A 22,229-nucleotide genomic window follows, 5' to 3' on the forward strand; every position below is an offset into this window, starting at 1 on the left:
ATGGTGGTGAGACAAAGAAAGCCAATAGCCCACAAGTAATCAAAGCTAAACCTGCCTGCTGTGAAATTCACAATATACCTAAGGTGTAGGGTTTGGGTATAAGGAAGGAATTAATAGTATGCAAAACGGTACTTTCCCAAGGCAAACAAAACAAATTAAAACAAAAACAAACCAGAGATAATTGTAACTGTTTATATTCTAGAAGAGTTGAATAATATTTAGATAAACATACTTTTTTAATACTGAGATTAACTGTTCTGTTTTGATAACCTAAGTGTTTCTGACTATAAGGGTCTTTTCCCCTTGAGTTGCCTAGCTGAGTACCCCTCCATATGCACAGTGTTCCACTGTTTTAGGGCTTATTTATGCATAGGAATTTGTAGAGAAATAAAGACAGGATAATTCCACATTTCAAGAGATTTTAAAATATGCTTTGAGTCTCCCCAAAGCAAACATTTTAAAACAAAGTTATGGAACTTCTTTTGGAAAAATTATATCAATATATTTCTTTTTCCATGTGATTTAATAATACTACAGTCCCTCTTGGGGTGCAGAATCAAACCTGACCACATTTTTCCAGGCTTACATCATCTGTTTCACTCACACTTTCACATCCTGCATTAAACCTCCTGCATGCACATCAACAAGACAGGATTGTAAAAGGAGTGTAACTGGGGAACTGCTTTTTGCGATATTTGATAGGAGCAATTGTGTGCACTGCTGTTTTAGAGTAACTGTGGCTATACTCTACAATGTCAACAAAAGTCACTTTTGCCATATGGAAACCTAATTATGTCAGGATGATCTGTTCCAAAACACGTTGGAGAAATTCAAGTCATTTAAAGAAATCTTTTTTTTAAAAAAAAGGATTTGAGAATCAAACCTTTCTTAAATAGCAGTGTTCATATTTCTGAGTTAGAACTTACAGTTAACAGATTTGAGAATAATAAAAATGACTTTTTAGTTATTTTTAGGTGGTTGGGAATTTATTAGGTGAGAAGAAAACATAGATATTTCCCTGCAGTCCTTCAGTATAAGTTTAATCTTGCTTTCATTTGAAGCACTGGGCAAAATTTTGGCTCTAACAAAATGCAAGACAAAACAACCCTTTCTTTTCCTTTAGCACACATAGGTATTGTTGAGGAAATTATGCTGTATTCAGACATCATCAACTCTGGTTAAACAGAGGTCTTTTAGCCTTGGACGCACAGTTTAGTTTTCTGTGCACGCATATTCTCCTTGCTCCTCCAGCCTCCTTCCTCTTATAGGGCTTGATTTAAGACTTCCTGATTTGGTCATGCTCACTATAAACGATGCCTTCAGACACCTCAGCAAACTGAGAGCCAAACTACAAGTGAAGCCTTACACAGGTTGGACACTTGTCAGCTTCCCTCAAGTTTTGATGGGAAATGTAGGCACCCTGGTTTTACAGCTTGGCTCTCCATTACAGCTGCAAGACCAGGATGCCTACATTTCCCATCAAAACTTGAGGGAAGCCTACTAGTGTCCAACCTGTGTAAGACGTCACTTGTAGTTTGGCTCTGAGACATCTTCACACTGGAAATTTTGCAATCAAGCTCCACATGCAAAGAAAGGAGGAGGGGAGTTGCACAAGCATGGCAAATAAGCTGTGATGGTAAAGCTCAGTTTTATTTGAACTGAATCTGCATCACAACTGTATTTGGTGATTTGGAACATGCTGGCCAATAATAATTAGATGCCCTCTTGGAGAAGTCTGCAGAAATTGAATGAAGATGTATAAAATCTTCTCTTGATGTCATTTCCTAGTGAATTGTACCTGTTGTGTTGGATCCTATGAGTTGACTCTTCTCTGCTAAGTCAGGAGACTTGCTCCAGAGGAGGATGCTTTTTCCCTTGGGGGAAGGCTTCCTTGCTTAGTGGAATGGTTGGAAAATCCAACTCATAGGTGAAATTCCTGCTAAAATTAAATCTAGTCTGGAGGGATGCCACAAAGGGGAAAGGGATATCAGTGAAGCAAAGGGGACATCTTGCCAGCACAACTCTTCCCTCCTTAGGCTACTTTTCCTGTATGATTGTACTATGCCATTCGCAACTTCTGCGTGATGTCTGTTACAAGGAAGCAATCATCTTTGAAGCTTGTCTCTGCCCATGTGTTTTGGCTACAGCTTGCTACTAGGAAAGTTTGGCAGAGAGGCATGAAGACTGACTGTATGGGTAGGGGATCAGTGCCACATGATAACCTAGTGCACATGTAGTGGTTCACTGTGTGGTTTGTTAGTAATGTGGCCTGACTGTGATTTGCTTGGCATCATCATTATCATTATCATCATCCTCAATATATCTCTAAACATGGTCAAATCTGTTGATACTTCAATCAAGAGACTGGAGTCATGGAGAGACAAGCCAGATCTTTCTACAAACCTGAAAAAGCCCCACATTTGCAGGAAAATCTGAAATCTAACCAAAAATACATTGGGAGATTAACCCCTCCCCCAAATTATGGAAGAAACAAATGCCCCCAATGGCTGTTACAAGGAAACCAGAATAGAATTGCCAGTCTTCCAGCCTTGGTTTATGTCAGTGAAAAGCAAAGGGGGCGGGGAGAGAGCAGAGCACTTTCCAGGGCATTTTAGCCTTTTAGGGACAATCATTAGGGCCAGGCGTGTCAGCAATCAACAGCTGACCTGGGCCATTTCCAGATGGCTTACCTGCACCTGGAACGTTGCACCACGTTGCAGGGAAAACGCGAAATATCGCGTTTTCTCGCACAAATTTTGCGCGACGTCACGTGACATCATGCAAAACTCTCACGAGAAAACGCGATATTTCGCGTTTTCCCCACAATGTGGTGCGACGTTCCGGGTGCAGGTAAGCCATCTGGAAACAGCCCTGATATACCACATGACTTGCATGACTCAGCCAGGTTCAGCTGCTTGCTACTGTTCAACAGCAACACCTCATGAAAGCCAGTGTACTGTAATGGTTAGAGTTTCATATTAGGATCTGGGAGATCCAGGTTTAAATCCCCCCTCTGCCATGGAAGCTTACTGGGTCATCTTGGACCAGATACACATCCTCATCTTAACTTCGCAGAGTTCTTGCGAAGATAAAATAGAGACAAGGAGAATGATGTAAGCTTTTTTTGTTCTCCTTTGTGGAGAAGGGAGGCAGATAAATGGCAGGTTAATTGGTGGGTGGGAAGGAGATAACTAAGCTGGAAAAGGTGAGGATATGTGAGGAGGAAGAAAAGTGGAAATAGTGTGGGGTGGGGAATACAGAGGACAGTGAAATGCCCCCCATAAATCCTTGTGGATTCCCCATTGTGCTATTGGGCCTGGACCAGCAGCCAGCAATCCAGGCCATAGTTTTGTTGGGCAGATGGCATGAAGTGTGCACACACTCCCACTCCCCATGTGACAGTGTCACTTCTGGAAGTGACGTCATTGTGTAGGCATGCGTGCCCATTTGCTCAGGATGCTTGCTGATGGTGGGTGACTGCCAGGCGGCTTGCCTTTTCCCACAGATCATCAACATTAGGTGGGCAGAAGGGCAAACCACCAGGAGTTTGCCTGCCACCAGCAGGCAGCTGGCAACTCTTGTAGAGGCTGCCAGGGAAAGGAAGAAGGGGAAGCTGAAGAGGGGTTCTGATATAAGTAGGTTGGCTGGTGGGTAGGAAGGAGAGATGGAAGCAGGAAAAGGTGGGAGGCTATGGGTCTGTGAAGGAAGGGAAATAGGAAATTGTGGAGGAGGGGAAAATGAGATGCCCCCTACAAATCTTTGTGTGTCCCCCACTTATAACGATCTATAGTTCCATCCTGCATATTTTTAAAAAGTGTAATTGCTACAGCTTTTTTTTTTAGCTGAAATAGTATATCCGCTGTGATTAGTTTGCCAGTGGATGGGAGTCAGCTGAAAACTGTTCAATTCTATATTGTTTGGGAGTATTCTTTCTTCATTGTGTTGTGATTCTTTTGAGAAATATTTGGGGCTGCTTTTGAGTTTTTTCCCACAGGCAAGCTCTGTCTGGTCATTGAGCTGGAAGTTTTTGCAGACATCATGTGTGCTTTCTCAGTGCTTGGCTTATACAAAATCTTGAATTTTATAACCAGCTCCAGAACAGAAGCAGATACTCCATAAATCACTTTAATAGCCAAGCTGCACATTATAACCATTTATTTTTTGTTGGAGCGACTCAGGGAAAAGAATACTTTGAATATTTACTGCATGCCCCCTCCCCGCTTTTATATGGCCCTAGCAGATCTTTCTTCTACTACCTTACAAGTTAGTGCCATACAAAAATGGAAGAATTTGGCTGCTAATTTAGTTTTAGGAATAAAACTAAAAATACTTTGTAATCTTTAATCCTTAAAAAATTCTCTAAGCATTCCCAAGTAAATTTTGAGGATTATGGGGAGTATGGTGACAAGATAGCCCATAAAAGACCCAGTGTATGAGTTGAAGACCTTTGAATCCTGGTCAATCTATTTTAGAATTTAAATTGTTTAAATTTGCTGTAATACTTTTGAATATGATGTTACAGATTCGGACAGTTTATTGTTAGATTATTGTTAGATTATTAGCTGGATTGTTATCAACAGGAGTGAATGGAAGGAGAAAGTTAAATTCACTTATAAAAGTATTTTGTCATCCCAAGGAGGTATGTTGCCCAGAACAAGCTGAAACAGGGTCTTGGCTTGGATCTTACCAATAGTAGTGATTAGGGGTGTGCAAAGGCAACCTGATTCGTGTTTTCCGAATTTGCTAAACCCGAATCGAAAGGCCGATTCGGGTTTAGCAGAAACCAGGATCGCCCAGCCGATTTGGGTTTACCGATTTGGGTTGATTCGGATTGATTCGGGTTGATTCGGGGTTTTTTTTCAATGGGAAAAAGCCTCCCCCAGGCTTCTCTGAAGCCTGGGGGAGGCATTTTCCCACCGAATCACCCCAAATTTGGTGGGGGCCTTCCTCTAACTCCCCTCTAACAACCCCCAAGTTTCAGAACGATTGAACTTTGGGGGGCCATGTTATGACCCCCCAAACCAGGTCCCCCTATCCTCTCCTAAAAAAAAGCCATAGCTTTAGGTTGCTGCTGCTGATCTTCATTCATTTTTTCCTATGGCGAAAAATGAAGAGGAAGGCTTCTTTTGCCAGGGGTGGCATTTTGCATGCAAAATGCCCCCCAACCCTCAGGGGCCCTTCTCCCACCTTTTCTCCCACCCCCCACCAAGGCTCAGCCTGCTCCCACTTGGGGGGCATTTCATGGCCTCCCCAAGTAGGTGCTCTTTTCTCTATTACAGCTGGGGGAGGCTTGTCTTGCCAGGGATGGCATTTTGCATGCAAAATGCCCCCCTACCCTCAGGGGCCCTTCTCCCACCTTTCCTCCCACCCCCCTCCAAGGCTCAGCCTGCTCCCACTTGGGGGGGCATTTCATGGCCTCCCCAAGTAGGTGCTCTCAGCCCCCAAAGTCCACCCCTTACAGCCCCATACAAACCCAATTCCCCCCCAGCTGCCACACACAGACCCAAATCCCCACATTAGCCCCTCACAGACCCAAATCCACCCCCAGCAGCCCCACACCCATAACCCCAGGAACAGGCTGGCAAAGGCCAGCCCTCTCCCTTTGTTCCCTATGCTGGGAACTTCTAAACTCTCTTTCCCTGGGCAATTCTGCACAGCCCAGGGGTGCCACAATGGTGGGCACACTTCTGAGTGCCAGCTGGTCCCTGTGAAAGAGCACCTGAACCACAGACACCCTCCCTCAAATTCCCCCACCACCTACAGAGATGGCTGGCAAGCCAGCACCATTGTTCCCTATGATGGGAACCAACTGCACAACAAAGAATAAAACACGAACAACACAAAATAAAGTTTTTTAAAAATTATTTTCTCCCTTTCAAAGTACAAGTAGGCAAAGCATTATGACACATTACACCAGCAGTCACCCACGCAGAGGCATTTTCCCATTGAAAAACCCGAATCAACCCGAATCAACCCGAATCGATTCGGGTTATGGTGATTCGGAAAACCCGAATCGATTCGGGTTTCTCCGAATCAACCCGAATTGGGGTGATTCGGGTTTTTTCGGGTTTTCCAAAACCCGAACTGCACACCCCTTGTAGTGACAATGGTTGTAAGCTGAGCCACTTGCTTCCTCCTGTACTATTGGCTGCTGGGAACAAGCTGAGACCTATGGGTGAGCCCCCACCTAATCAGTTGTATGAACAGTTTGGGTAGAGAATCAGCCCTGGATATGATCTGGTAATAGCTGGAGATATTTCTTGAGTGACGCTCCCAAAGACATATGTAAATTGTATGTATATTATTTGGAAGAACATTTTTTTCACAGGTAGTAACTTATATTATAATTGAATTTTTCAGAAAGATACTAATAATGGGAGAGGGACTGTAGATTTTCTTGTATTTAGTACATACTATCTGTTGTATATATTACCCGACTATGTAATTTCTGTATTGTAATATTTTGTATGTGATGCATTTAATTTGGATTTTATTTCTGCTTACTAATGTGCTTTTTTTTTTCCTGTGAGTTTAAATGCAGGTCTCTGAGCAAAGGAGTGGAGCTGGATGGGTGAGACGAGTGTGATATGATTGGATGGTAGCTGTACCCTAGGGGGTGGAGTGAACTGCAATTTTTAGTCAGTACTGAAGAAAACGTTTTCAGTGATTTCTTGGGTGTCTCGGAAAAAAGAGTCTGGATAAATCAGGCTGTGTGTGAGTCCCTGGGTCAGTCTGTGTATATATGAGAGAGAGATTATTCTATCTAGGTCAGGTAAGCTGTGTGGAAAGGCCTGAGTGAATCTATGTCTGGATGAGATGAGCATTTATTCTGTTAGTGAAGATGTGTGTGGAAAATTAGTCTGTGTAACTGAGTCTGTGATTATACCTTTATGAAGATTTAATTATTCTTGAAACCACCAGATTTATGAAACCATATTGAAACTAGAGATGGACATGAACAGCAATACGAACAAAAAAAAGCCACAAACAGCCCAAGCTGTTCGTGAGTCCCCATTCTAAATGAACAGGTGGTCGTTGCAAGCCTCATTCATTGCTGTTCTTGCTGTTCGTCAAGCCAGACAGTTTGGCACCTGTAATCAATTCCCTTGGCAAATTAGGCAGGGATTGTCAATTCCCTTGGCAACTTGGGCAGGGATGCTGTTGCCCTGGAAACCCCAATCTAAGACCAATATAGCTTGATAGGCAGGTCTTCCTTTCAAGTGTGGAGCTCCAAATTTGTTACAAGGGAGCAAAGACCGGGGGGGGAGGGGGGCTCCCAGCTCTGGCTTAGTTTGCAGACAGTGGAGAGAGAGAGAGTTGCTGTTGGCATTTTGATAGAGAGAGTGCATTGGAGCTTGAATTTTCTTTGTGTGTAGTGGCTGCTGCCAGGCTCTGAGGCCAAGCTACTATTTATTATTGGTACCTTTCCTGCTGCCTGCTCAGGTAAGGTTTCTGAGAGTGGTGCAGTAGGGATCTTGACTTGGATGACGGCTGGAGGAGAGCCTGCTGGCCCCCACGAACAGCCAACCACGGACATGTTCATGAACAGGACCATGTTCATGGTTGTTCGTGAGTCCCTGTTTGTGGATGGCAATGAACAACGAACATCATGTTCATTTTTTTTCTGTTCGTGTCCATCTCTAATTGAAACCATTCTGAAACCAATATGCCTATCAAAAGTCTGCAGCCATCATACATATACTTATGAATAAATTATACTTTTGTTTAAGCAAAAAAGATCCCTTTTTTACCTCACAGCCATCCTCATGTGCTGACCATTCTGTCAAGCTACCATCTATAACAATCCTTCCTATATTACTAATAAACTGAGGAGGTCTAAGGCAAAAGCCTTTGGTGGTAGTGAAAACCTTTGGAGTTAGGGAGGCAGTAATATAAAAATCACACACACACACATAGGGAAGGTATTCTCAAGGTAAAAGCCTGGGTAAAATAGAGAACACCTATGTGCGTAGACATAAGTGAGAGCCAGTTTGATGTAGTGGTTAAGAATGGCAGCACTGGAGAACTGGGTTTGATTCCCACTCCTCCTCTTGAAGTCAGCTGGGTGACCTTGGGTTGGTCACAGCTCTCTCAGAGCTCTCTCAACCCACCTACCTCACAGGGTGATTGTTGTGAGGATAATAATAACACACTTTGTAAACTGCTCTGAGTGGGTGCTAAATTGTCCTGAAGGGTGGTATATAAATCAAATGTTGTTGTTGTTATAAAAAGTGTATTGGTTTTGACTGGGGCCCTCCAGAGGTATAAGTTTAAGGTAACGTAAGGAGGAACTGAATTTAAGATCCTACTGCAAAGGTCATATTAAAGAGCAGCAAATCTTTACATATATCATTTAAAGTGTCATGTTAATTTTTATTTAATTTATTTACATTGCTTATAGTCCAACTTGTTCACTGAGAATCAATGTAGATTACACCATGTAAACAAATGTAGGCAGTAGCATGAGACATCTAATAAGAAATAGTTCTGCTTGGTTTCAAATTTCTGCTTGATTTCTACAATCCTGATCCAATCACATTGCTTATTGGATGTCCCATTCTGTTGATTGCATTGATTTACACAATGTAATCTACCTCGAGTCTCAAAGAACGGACTATATAATGTAAATAACTATATGTTCCTAAAGACCTGAGAGCTGTCTGAAAGCAAAGTACCTTGGGGTGCAGGATTTCTCTCAGGGAATCTGATGTGGCATAATGTATCTACTGCATTGTAAGAAGTCCTCTTTGTCTCCACTGACACTCTACTTGTATATTTGTAAAATAAGCAAATACTCTCTTTAGAGGAAGCTAAACACAACTTCTCACCACTTCAGTAAGGAGGAATGGAGGTAGTGGAAAGTGCTGTCAAGTCAAAGCTGGCTTATGTTGATCCCCGATAGGGTTTTCAAGGCAAGAGACTAACAGAGGTGGTTTGCCATTGCCTGCTTCTGCATAGCAACTCTGGTCTTCTTTGGAGGTCTCCCATACAATTACTAACCAAGGTCAACCCTGCTTAGCTTTTGAATCTGACAGAATCAGGCTTACCTGGACTTAGTGATGTCAGGGTAAGGGGGGTATAATAATATTGTTTATAGGGGTATAATAATATTGTTTCTTGCATGGGCCATGTTCATTTACTTATCGTCTCCTTTCTCCATTAGTTTTGTTACTTATTTTCATTTTCGACTCCGATCTGATTAGGGATGGAGTATTCTGTTTTCAAAGTGGTTTTAGGTCTGAGGTTTAAACCCTGCCATCTTCTCTTAAAGGATTTTATGCAGCAGGTCCAGAGAAGACTTGTCCCTAAGACTTTAGAAAGTTGCTACTAGCTGAAGTAGACATCTTAATGCTACATGGAGGTATAATACCATTTCATATATAATGTAAGACAGTAACAGTAACTTGCTGTCCAACTAATTAAGAATTATGGTTGTTGGGGGTTTTCCGGGCTGTATTGCCGTGGTCTTGGCATTGTAGTTCCTGACGTTTCGCCAGCAGCTGTGGCTGGCATCTTCAGAGGTGTAGCACCAAAAGACAGAGATCTCTCAGTGGACACTGAGAGATCTCTGTCTTTTGGTGCTACACCTCTGAAGATGCCAGCCACAGCTGCTGGCGAAACGTCAGGAACTACAATGCCAAGACCACGGCAATACAGCCCGGAAAACCCCCAACAACCATCGTTCTCCGGCCGTGAAAGCCTTCGACAATAATTAAGAATTATTTCCACTATCTAACATATGTTTTCAATGATAGGGATTTTGTGTTTGTTTTGTAGATAATGCCAGTGAGGAAAATTCCATGCAAAGCTAATGCACCTTCTGGATCATTTTTTGCACGGGACAATACAGCAAACTTCTTATCCTGGTGCAGAGATGTAGGAGTGGATGATACTTGTCTATTTGAATCCGAAGGTTTGGGTATGTAAATGCTTAATCATCACTTTTTTCATTCTCTTGTAATGTAATATAATTTGCATTATATCAAGTTTCTTCTCTTCTGATAATAATTTTCATGGGAGCATAGTGAAATCTGTCACAATAACAAGGCTTTTTTTAAAAAATCCTTTTATTTGGAATGAGCATTTGATGATCTGATTTTCTGAAGATTGCCTCAATTTATAGTTGTTGTTATGATAACAATAGGTTGCCGTCTTACTGTGAGGCTTAGTTCCGACATACACAAACTATGGTTGATTTCAGCTATGGCTGATTTTTGGAACACAAAATTAGCTTGTGAACATTTAAATCCCAATTTGGCTCAACAAATGCTGACACCCTGCCTCCCTGAACCTGGGGCATATCTCAGCCTGCAGTATAGTGATGGTAGTTGCAAAGAACTAGTCAGAAAAACTACAATAAACATGGGAAAACGTTGTTAAAACTAACTATGGTTGATTAGCCATGGCGTGAGATCCTGTTCTGATGTATCCTTATTCATTGTAGCTAGTAGAGTGACTTGCATATGAACAATCACTTTAGCCATAATTTGTTCAATTAAACAATGGTTTCGTGTGATATCTGAACTGAACCCTTGAAGTAAATAAGAATGAAGGACTTATTTCAACATGCATCCAATTAAAAAGGCAAGATTCTCCTTTGATACTATTTTGATTACTCTCAGGGCCTATCTTATACATTCAGAAATTAATAGAAATAACAACAGTTCACCCCCCCCCCAGTCGAAATAAAAGGCAGACAGTGCTTAGGTATAAAATTTGGGCCACTTTATTAATTTCAACATAAACTGGGAATATGGCAAGGGATCTAACTAGCGGTAAAGGTTAAGCCCTGAGGTCACACCATACCTCCACCTTGACCTGCCTGTGCGAGCCCCCACTGCCCTGGGGATGAGCCCTCCAGAGGATGGCTGGTACCTGGCGGCCAGGCAAATGGTTCCCATTTAAAGCTCCAACCTGGAGCTTTAAAGCTTACTGCCATGGAGCCGGGGGAGCAGACTTGTCCAGGGGTCCCACCAGGTAGTCTGCCCTTGCAGCTGGCTGCCATAAAGTCTACCAGCCGCTCCTGACAAACCCCAATTCCCCACCAATGGGGATGAGCCAAGGGGGGGTCACCATCCCGTTAATTTCCCCATCCTATCCTGCCAGTGACCAAATATTTACAGTACCACCATAACAGTTAATCCATCCTGCAGTGCAAGGTAGGTGAAAAAATGCCCCTCCCTGTGTACTGAAAGGGAAGGGAGAAAAAATTTCTACCTGGCCCTGGAAAACAGCAAGCAGCTAATCCTGTACTGCTAAGGGAGGGTGGGTGGGCCAAGCAGAAGGAGAAGACTGAAAGCTGGGGAGGCAGAGCTGGCATAAATGCCTTTGGCTCTGCCCTCCCCCCAGCAGACCCTGGACGCCTGGGAAGAGGCTACTGCCTTTTCTTCATCTGGGAGAGCAAAACCGGCCCCCGGCCCTAGCAGCCTGTTCTGCTGGCCGGGAGGGCCAAATTGTATGGTGCTCTTCTGGACAGATTAGTGCCCACTCAGAGCAGTGAACAAAGTCCGTGTTATAATCTCCACATCTGGGGCACTGGAGCTGAAAAGAGTGGCTTACCCAAGGCCACCTGGTGAGTTCGTGGCAGTAGTGAGATTCAAACCAGTGAAGTGTTACATTGCAGCCCAACATAGAATACAACTGTCCAATACAAAAGTAATAGCTGTTGCCCTGAGTATTCTTTGGTTCAAACTGAACAAGAAATATTTTTTAAATGCCCCAGTATCTTTGAATCCTCTGGAATACATGATTCTTGAGATTTTTAAATATTTATTTCATTTATAATCTGCCTTTCTCAGTGAGATACAAGGCAGATTACACAGTGTAAGTCAATATAATCAATAGCTGGGACATCCAGTAAACAGTGCAATAGGGTTTGAATTGCAGAAATTTGAAAACAAGCAGAAATCTGATACAGAAATGAAATAATGCTGAAATAAAGCCTAGCATTTAAATGCAACTCATAAACAATGCAGCAATTACATGGTAGGAACATACTTATGATGCAAAACTGAATTATTCAAGAGGGCTTCTTCCTCAGTAAGGAGGACTGTACATAAGGAAGTAGTCTCAAAGAGATCCATTAGTAAAGGGTTAAGGAGGAAACACTGAGTTTACTACTATTGCTGTAAATATTGAGGGACCATAGACTTCACTGCTGCTGCTGCTATGATCCTGTGGAGTAGTTCCTATGTGGTTTGATATATCAGTCATAGAATTGCTTGTGCTCTGTTTTAGCATTTCTTCAGTTCTGTATTGGATTTCTGCTTGGTTTTAAATCTTTACAGATTTGCTAAGATTTGTATATACCTATTGCATGTATATTGAAATGTCTTTGATATAGATTGTACTGTTTCACATTGTGTAATCCACCTTGAGTTTCAGTGAGAAAAGTGGACTATAAATAATGTAAATAAAATAAAATAAGACAGTACATAGCGGTATAGTCTACTGCCCCTATCTTGTAATAAAATATCTTACTGTACCATTCCCTTTCAGTACAGTCCTCTTATCCGTGTAAAAAAGCCCTCCTGAATAATTTAGTTTTGTATAGTTTGCAGAAAGTCAAGCAAGTGAGAGCCCACCTAACCTCATCAGGCAGGCCATTCCATAAGGTAAGGGCCAGGACACAGGGTTGTTATGAGGATGAAATGGACAAGAGAATTATGTAAGCCACCTTGAGTATCCATTGGAGAGAAAGATGGGGTATAAATATAGTGAATAAAATAAATATAAATAAACAACAGAGAATATGCATGTATGGGCAGTTGTTTTGCCCATCTGCAGGGTGCAATCTGCAGAAGGCCGTGTTCAGATGAGCAAAGTTGTCATGGTGGAGCATAGAGAGATAGGTGGTCCTGCATATATGAGGGACCAAGGCCATGAAGGGCATGTATGTGATAGCCTGATAACCAATGGGCAGCCAGTGGAGTGACTGTAGAATGGGAGTAATATTCATGCTCCATCTAGCTCCCGATAATAACCAAGTTGTCGTGTTCTGCACCAACTGGAGTCTCCAAGTTGACTATGAGGGGAGATCTAGATAGAATGCATTACAGTAATCTAGCCTCAATGTTATGATGACATAGGTCTAGGTGACCACATTGGCTGTGCCAAGGTGAGGGGGTGTGTCTTCTGAGCTAGACTAAATCAGAAGGTGGAGATCTTGAAGAACATTGTGCTCCTGACATTGGATGGGGTTCAGTTACACTCTTCAGACTCTTAACAGCCTAGAGTTATTCTGGATCCAGCACCGCTGCTGGAGAAGCAAGTTAATGTAGCTGCAAAAAATGCCTTCTTCTCCACCAGTATCACTTTCTTCTTGTCTAGGTTCAGTTTCAACTTGTTTACTTTCAGCCATTTGAAGTAAGGCAAGTGACTCAAGATCTCTATTGAATCACCAAGGGTACAGCTATAGAGAGCAGGACATCTTCCACATATTGATGACATCTAGTTCTATGCTACAAATGATTTCTCCTAAAGGCTTTACATTCCAGGGTATATAACAGTTTCTTCCATAAACCCATCTGGTACTGATGATTGAAACAGATGCATTTGCTTGCAAAGAACTTCAAAATCTGCTACCTTTTCATCATTACCAACTAAAAGTAAAAAAGAAGGCCAGGGTGTTGACATCTCCAGTAAACTAATTTTGTACTTTAATACAAACAACTGTGTGAACTAGTGATTAAGCAGCAGAACAAACATTACTGCAGCTTGTTTGTTGTTTTGCAGTCTGCAGTAAAAGCAGTTCTACTGAAATAGAGTTGCTCTTACAGGCTTTAGAAAATTGCTACAAGATATTGTTCCTTTGGATGGCATTCAAGGCCAATTAGCTCTTAAATCACCTAGCTTTACCTTTTTTAAAAAAAGTGGTCTGAAACTGATATTTCTTGTTATGCACGGTTCTCTGCAATGCTGTGCAGCTGTAAATGTTTTGAAGTCCAATTGTTAACTGTAACCATCTCCACTCCTGTATTTCCTTTTATATAATGTTAGGGATGTCTAACAGGGCTGCAAAAAGGAAACACAGCAGGCCTGATATGAGCTGGGGCCATGGATCTGTAACAGAGGGCATTTATCTCAGCCTTCCCACCATTTGTATAATTATAACTGGCCACTCTGTCTTGCTCTAAGTCCCAGGAGAAGGAAGAGACATTATAGACACTTGTCTTTTCCCCCTCTATTGTTGCTTAAAGCAACACAGGAGGAAGGCATTTTCAGGGACAAACTAGATGTTACACCTGCCACAAGTTGGATCCCCTTTCCCCCCCAAGGCAAATTTGGCCCTGAAGCGCTTGTGAATGTTAGTTTCTTGATATCATATCTGCCTGTAAAAAAAGTCAAGGAATCCCAACCATTCGTGTTTGGCCCTCAGTTAGGGAAACTCAACTCAGCCTGGCAGATGGGGAGAGTTAACTTTCCTTCTTCTGCACCATCACTGTATTGCCTCCCTCCACATGGCTGCTTTTTTTCAGTTACACATCTGGTAATCTGAACACAGATCTGTGGTGTTGCATGTGGTTCAGCTCTCTGTCTCTAAGGAACAGCCCAGTGGTTCTCATATCTTAAAATTTATACACTCACCATTCGGTATAGGTTGAAAGAAATAGTTCAGAAAATAGGGGGCTACCTTGGTGTTTCCACTGACTTTATCCAGCTGATTCATTCTTAGTACCAAGGCAAAGAGTAAAAACGACAGAATTTGTATATTGAACACCAGGAAGTAACAATTTCAGCAAATTCACCATCTTGATAATGTAACCACCACCACCACCACCCCTTTCGTACTTCTGTCAAATCTCTTTTGCTACAAAATCTAGGACAGCCTTTTGCTTCAAGATTGCATTTCAGCTGAAGATGAAAAGAATCAATTGTTTGATTAGGATTGGAATTGAGATAAAGCTGAAAAAAAGCTGGTATGATGGAAGACAGGTCTGTTTGTGCAGTGTACTAAATGAACTCACTGTACTGTCTCATCAAAAAGTGTCTGTTTTCAGCTGCCTAAAAGGTTTTCAAATCTGTGCAGCTCTTATCTTGGTGGCAATTGATCTGTTGGTCTTCTGTTTCAGCATTCTGTTCCTTGCTATCCCTGTTCTGTCCTTTGCTCCAGCTATTTCTCATCATTTAATTATTACATAATAGTAATAATAGTTAATTTGTTTATAATGGCAGACAGTACAGGGAAGCATCTCAGCACAAAGAGTCAAAATGGACTATACTTGGGCTAATATACACTGTTATTTTGACAGTCTCAAATTCTCTTTCTAACTCTCCAGTGGAGAGGAAGCAAATTATTTTGTGGAAGGGCAGAAATGTTACAAAATAAGACATCCCAAATGACATCAAAACACATATAGAGGAGACGGAAGACATGGACATCTATAAGATGATGATTTTGGAATATGTCCTGTTGTGTGTTATGTGCCCACTGTACTGTAGTCTCCTGATTTGTTTAAAAGCCATGCTTCTAGGAGCTATGAACTGTATCACATATAGAAGTAACACAATCACTAGTTTCCAACAGACTTGCACTGTACAAAAATACCAACAGCAAAGATCCTATTCCCATATTCTGCCCAACCTTCTACAAGGCAGGTTACTGCAGATGACACACTGGTGATCGGTTAACTGTAGAAGTAGGGATAAGCAATAGGAAGGCACATTGGATTGGATGCTGTTGAACAGATCTACAAGCATAAGAGGGACACTTTTCCGTGAATCCACCCTCCTTTGGCAATCCTCCAACACCCTTTTCATGCTGTTCCTGGGAGGCGCCATCTCACAGGAAAAACATTTGGGGGCCATTTGGGGTGGCAGAAAAAGAGGCTGAAAAGAAAGGCTAAATTTTGATGGGATCCAAGCCACTGTGTAATCCTTAGGTTGCTTTGGGTCCCCATTGAGGAGGAAAGCAGGGTATAAATGAAGTAAATAAATAAATAATGACCATCATTCATCCATTCTTAACCTTGAAACAAAACTATATTAATAGGCTGTTTTGGGGATAGCCACTGATGGTTCCTTATTGCCGCACTTTTATTTCCGTTTAATTGCTGCTGTTCCACTTTGTGTTTTTCCATGTAACATTTGATGCTTCCTCCCCTCCTTATCTATCAAGACATCATTATCCCAGTCTTTGCAAACCTGCTCAAGACCAGTGTTTCTACTATCCTTCCTACGTTGCCTGAGCCTTCTCTGTTTTGTAGAGATCTATTTGCCAGTTAAACTTGCTGTTATCTGCTTTTTGTTACTTTTGTCTACTATCTCCTTTTGTTCATAATCTCATTATACACAAGCCATAAAGCTTCTTTGTTATGGTCATATTCTTGAATATTTCTGGTTTTGGAAGCACATGTACTGTTATTTTTAATAATCGCTCATCCTTGATATATTCATTCCAGTATATCATATAGTAGGATTTCCAAGTGGCTTGGTTATAGGAACACAGCCACTTTAGTGTAATGATTTTATGTGGAGCAGGAAATCATAATGACTGGAATCCATTCACTGAATGCCATATGCCACTCTTCTAATCAATATGGGTGTTGTATAAACAGCTCTGCAGAGACTTCAGAATCCTACTTCTCTTTCCCTCCATGCAATCAGATCTTCCTTTACTAAAGTACACATCCCTTCCCCATGTAATAGAGGATAGATCAGGAAAAGGAATCTTTATTCAGCATTCCTGAGTATGGGGTAAAAAAAATATGCATATGGATTGCTGGATCATTGGAGAACGGCATAAAATCATGCTTACTATGAATATATTCTCTAAATGAGGAGATCATGAACAGCCTTCATCTCCTGATTCAGTAGCTTATGTAGCAGTCAGTTCATAGGATTGCTGCATTACAGATTTTTTTTTCATTCCTTTTTAAAAACATATTGTAATCCAGCTGTCTAGGGCTTCAGACCCGTGGCTTTTTAAAAAAAAAAAAAGAACAAGAGAATATTCAGGTTGAATAGACAAACCACACATCAGTTGGTTCTGCCCAGAGTAATAATGACTTGTGTATCAGGTATCTTTAAGGAACTACAAAAACGTTCAAACAAAATGTGAAAAACTAGAGAGTTAATCTATAACTTTCTTTCATATGGATTCTAGAGTCTCACTCTCCTCAGGTACTTTGTTGCTGCAGCTTGCTGCTCAGGTCAAGGCTTGCTTCAACTTCCAACCTGTCAGCAGATGAGGACATGAATTTTCTAGAGGCTTCCCCCCCACCCTTTTCTGCTGTGGCACTGGTACTGTGGAACTGGAAGTTAGGACGCCTCCTCCTCACATAGTGAGAAATTTGGTGGCACTGAACAGCACCATGTTTTAGAAGAGCCTTCTAAGTCAGTAGGAGCTCAGATAGATACAGACAATAATTACTCATGTATTTTAGAGTGTTCATTGATTTTTATTTATTATTTATTTATTTACATTTATTTGTCATGAGACAAATAAAAAATGAGCAACACTGTAACTCACCTAGAGTTACCCTTGGAGAAAGGAGGATTTAAAATGCCTTAAATTGTAAGGCAAAACCTCAAATTGCTATTATTTTAGCAAGATTGAAATTAAAATACTATCCCTATTCTATCTTGCTAAATAGCCAGCAAGCCAATGAAATATTCTCCATAGCTTTGTATTGCAGTAGCTACTGTGACATTCTGTGCAAGACAAGTGAGCAGAGTTGTTCAGGTTTTTTCCCCCTTTACCTCTTCTTTCATATGTTTATGACGTAATGATATGTAAGCACCAGGTAGACAGGATTACTCTTGGTCCTAAGGATGCCTCTCTAAGGACTGCCCACCTCTGATTAGCTTACTCTTGGAAGCGGGGTGACGGCTCTGCGGCTAAGTATCTGCCTTACATGCAGAAGGTCCGGCTTCAGTCCCTGACATCTACTGATTAAAAGATCAGGATGTGAACCCCCTGAGATTCTGGAGAGCCACCGCCATCCTGAGTGGTGACCTTAGTGATCTAACTTTAAACAAGGAAGCTTCATATGTTTATGTATGTATTCATTGTTACCCATCTCTTATTGAAAAAAGACCCTTGCATGGTATTTCTTTATCATAATAAAAGAGTAGCAGAGTATTGGCTTTTGGTGCCCCAGTACAGAGGTCAGAGCTTCCTAGTATTATAGCAAGGGAAGAAAAGCCTTGTTGCCTAACCCTTTCTTCTGCTATGTGAAATTTTGATATTTAGCCTCTGAACATTAGCTGTACAACTGGCAAGACTTTTTGAAGCTGGCCTACAAGACACATATATCAGTCTTTGTTGTAATAATCTGCCTGTTTTGCTACATGTATTTCTGGGAGGGGGAGATGATATGGTGGTGAATCTTCTAATAAGCAAAGGCCCACTTCTTAATATTATGTGGGAACTCAGTCAACATATGCAGAAAAACAATGTTGTAGAGTGTTAACATGATGGAATAGACAGCACCATTTCTGTCTGTAGATGAGTTGCCATTTTTGAATATTCCCCTAGTGTAAAAACTCTCTACAAACAAAAAACTATCAGGAAAAAAGCTGGGCTGTAACTTTTTCACTGATGTGCTAGTTTTTCTATTTTCAAGCTTCTTTTTGTATCAGGAGAACATTAAAAACACTATCTAGTGTTTTTAGTATATCTAGAATATACTATGTAGTATATTCTACCATCCTACTCACAACTCATTCTGCTGCTATGACCAGATCTGAGACAATGTTTTAGAGCTCTTTTGAACATCATCAGAAGTAATGGAAGGAACATTTCAGTCCCTCATGCTTCCTGTGTTTGCACTTCCACTGTAGTGTACCAGGAGGACAATCATCTATTTCTCCCCCACCCCCAACTATGAGAGATGGATAATCTGTTTCTTTACCTAGAGCTCAAGCATGCCAAATACTTTTGCCCATTTCTTGGTCCTTTATGAAGCAGTTTTATTTTTCTTTGCCTTTGGTGTGTCTCAGTTGGGAAGTAATACAGCAGTGACAGCATGATCTACTACGAAGGGATATCAAACACTGTACTTCATTTGGGAATATTGTAGCAAAAGGTCATCTGGATTGTGTTCCAGTACAGCAATCTGTCTGCAAAATATAAATGTCAAGATGGGATCTAGAATTAATATCCTCTTCACTGGTGTTGGGTCTTTCACACAGCAAAATTGGAGAAAAGACATAAAAGTATACTTGAAAGCAAGGGTTGGATGGGAAGCTAATGGGAATTTTGTTTCCTGAAATTAACTAAATTTATCCCTGGAGAGAGAAAGTTTCAAGAGTCAGTAGGTCCCTTTCAACTTCACAGTAACCATTTGTTATAGAACTTGTTCTCTTTTGCATGCTAATACAATTTAAATGACAATAAATAAATAATATGACCATTAGAAACTGTTCTCTCCACTTTGGCTAGGAGAAAAGATATGCTTTCCACCTACACAGGAGGAAAAGCCAGTGAAGGACAAAAATTATGAAAGACTCTATTCAATGGTACTGGGAAATAAGTCAACACGCAACGTACTTAAAATACTGGTGTTTGCAATGCTTTATGAAAGACCTCTGTATCTTCATGACTACACAGTTCTGGTAACCTGGAGGTTTCCAAGGCAACTCAACTTTTTCATGAATAGTAAGACAAATAGGTGTGAAAAAAATCTGTATAAATTGTCATTGGCACAGAAGATGTTAGTTTTCTTCTTCTAAATTCTGTATTTGATAACTACCTTGGCCTATCTAATTTTTTAAGTACTTCCCTTATAGATTTTTCCCTTCTTATTTTACACAGTATCCTGTCCTGGTTCCTTTGGAAGCAACTGCTTCTAATGTTCCTTCTCCTTTGCGCCTCTGTTCTTTATTTGATCTCTGTATTATTTTCCATCAGTTATTTGTTAACTTTTCTGGAGATGGTTTTGAGCCTTGTTCTCTGCTCAGTACTTCCTGCCCAAACAAATAAGACTGGATTTAGGAGATGCACCATTGAAACAGTACCACAACAGATGGTGGTGGGGCAGTAGTAGGTCCTCCTGACTAATCAGTATCACTGAAGTGGAAACTAGTAGCAGAAATAGTTGTTCCTCCCTCTGCACCCACTCTAATACAGATGGTGCTTATGTTGCATCACTGGTGGAGGTCATAGAGAAGACTAAGATTGGGTTGGATTTAGTCTGGTATTTTTAACAAACCTTTGGTCCTTTTAGAGACTAGTAAGGTGTGGCTTTATATTATATTATATTGCCACAAGCCATTCATTGTACTAGGGTTGCCATTTTCCCTCTGGGGTGAGAGATCTTCCACACCCAGTATGCCCTTCCTGCTGCTACTCAAGTGGGTGGCAAGAGAAAAATGGGAGTGAAATGGGAGATGGGCAATTGCCAGCATCCCAATACATTGCTGTAACTTCTGACATGACCAAAAATGATGTCAGCATGTCACTGGTGATGTAATAATATCACTGTAAGATATGCCCCCCACCCCCAGCTCCTATTGCCACCCTCATGCTGCCAATCCAGTGTTGCACCCAGGATCACACTTCTTGGTAGTTTTATGAAATATTTTTAAAAAATTACAGCTGAATATGTTTTTATAGCATGTCCAAAAACAAATAATTGTGGTGCTAAGAAAAGTAACAAAAAAGTGTACATATATGTATTGAATATGAACATAAAGTAATAGCTATGAATTACTTGATGATTTAACTCTGTTAATGCAGATTATCCAAATGAAGGCTAGTGAGTTTCTTCAGGAAATGTTATCTGCCATTTAGCAATACATCCCCCAACTGGGCCTACTTATGTCCCTACATAATGGGACACCAAATTTACTTCCCTCATTGTTTCTTTGGAGGTTTATTTTCACTGACGGGGCTCTTTTAGATACACACCTTTGCTCAGTACATTGGGTTACTGTCAGGTCATTCTAGGAAACTGGTCCAAGTCTGCCTGTTCAGAGGCGAACCAGATACGAAGCAGGAGGTCCTTTTTATCCAGGGTATTTTCTTAAATTGACTTGCACTTTAAACATATTTTAAAAAATCAAGGTCGAAGCAAGTTCAAAATTTACCTTGGGAATAGTGATCATATAAACAAGCTCTGTAAGACAGCCAGCTTTCTTATGGGTGCAGTAAATGAATTGCTTCAGGCCTCCATCTTGAAGGGGCCTCACAATGCTTGATTCTCATTAAGCAGAAAATCCTTTAGTTCCCAGGATTTTTAATCATCATGGCATGCTCAGTGGGACTTCAATTTTTTTTCTTCCTTGTACTACATATCATAAACTTTGAAATTCCTCTCTGTTTTCAAAGAGATCTGGACACTGCAAAGGCAGCTGTTCTGTGAGAAATACAATCCTCATGGCCCCTTCAGCACAAGGAACTAGTAAAAATAAGTGACAATCATTGACTCTTGGTGTATTCAGTGCATAAACAAGAGTGTTATTTTATTTATAATACTGTATTGTGAAGGACACCTTCAACTTCATACATGGGCCCCCATGATTAAGCCAGACTTAACATTTTTTAAAATACCACCACAATCTTGGATTGACTTTGATTTAGATTTATATCACTAGTGTTTTTGTATACATTGAAATCAGGATCAACAAAGATCCTCTTAATTTCTTGATCTAATTCTCAAGCCACATGTCAGAGGACAAGTACCTCACATAGTATGTACACAGCAATGGATTAATTCTTAATGCATTGTGATACTTACTTTCTTCCGTCATAGAACTCCAGGCAGTATATACAAGGAAATCTCCCAGGAAATCTCCCATCCAAGCACTGACCAGATGCAGACCTACTCAGGTTCAGCAAGGTTGACTGCATCATATGCCTTCTGACTGTTCCATAGTCCTGGGTTCAATAGCTATCATTTTTACTACATTTGACATTACTACTAGTTCCTATATCTGTAACTGTTATAAGGAATAGGAGAATCACATAATGTGCTAAAGAAATGAATTTCCTGCTAGTGAAAGGCATTTTCGTCTTGAGACATGTGCTTTCTCCTTTTCATGGCATGCATGCCAGGACTATGTATGCCTTGAGTGCAAAGTGTGTCCCACTTGAAAATACAAAGTGGTATTCGGTTGCACAGGCAAAGTGCAACCTGCCCTTTCATATAGAGAAACGAGATCTGCTGTGACATGGCATTAGGTAGATGATTATACAGCTCCGGTGTGCCATAAATATAGGTACTTTTTTCATTTTTAAAATGTTTATCCCTCCAGGTAGCTCAGGGCATGGTTCTTCATCTTCACAA

The 22,229-nt window shown here is 41.0% G+C and overlaps 1 protein-coding gene across 1 annotated transcript in view; it reads left to right on the plus strand.

Moving 5' to 3' along the window:
- GAS2 (growth arrest specific 2) overlaps positions 1 to 22,229 on the plus strand; it is a 232,832-nt gene that overhangs the window by 93,187 nt on the left and 117,416 nt on the right. The window contains exon 4 of the mRNA XM_054972360.1: positions 9,778 to 9,919. Coding sequence (XP_054828335.1) covers positions 9,778 to 9,919 — 142 coding nt within the window. The remainder of the gene's footprint in view (positions 1 to 9,777; positions 9,920 to 22,229) is intronic.

Source organism: Eublepharis macularius, chromosome 2 (assembly GCF_028583425.1).
Source record: "Eublepharis macularius isolate TG4126 chromosome 2, MPM_Emac_v1.0, whole genome shotgun sequence".
Classification (NCBI taxonomy): domain Eukaryota; kingdom Metazoa; phylum Chordata; class Lepidosauria; order Squamata; family Eublepharidae; genus Eublepharis; species Eublepharis macularius.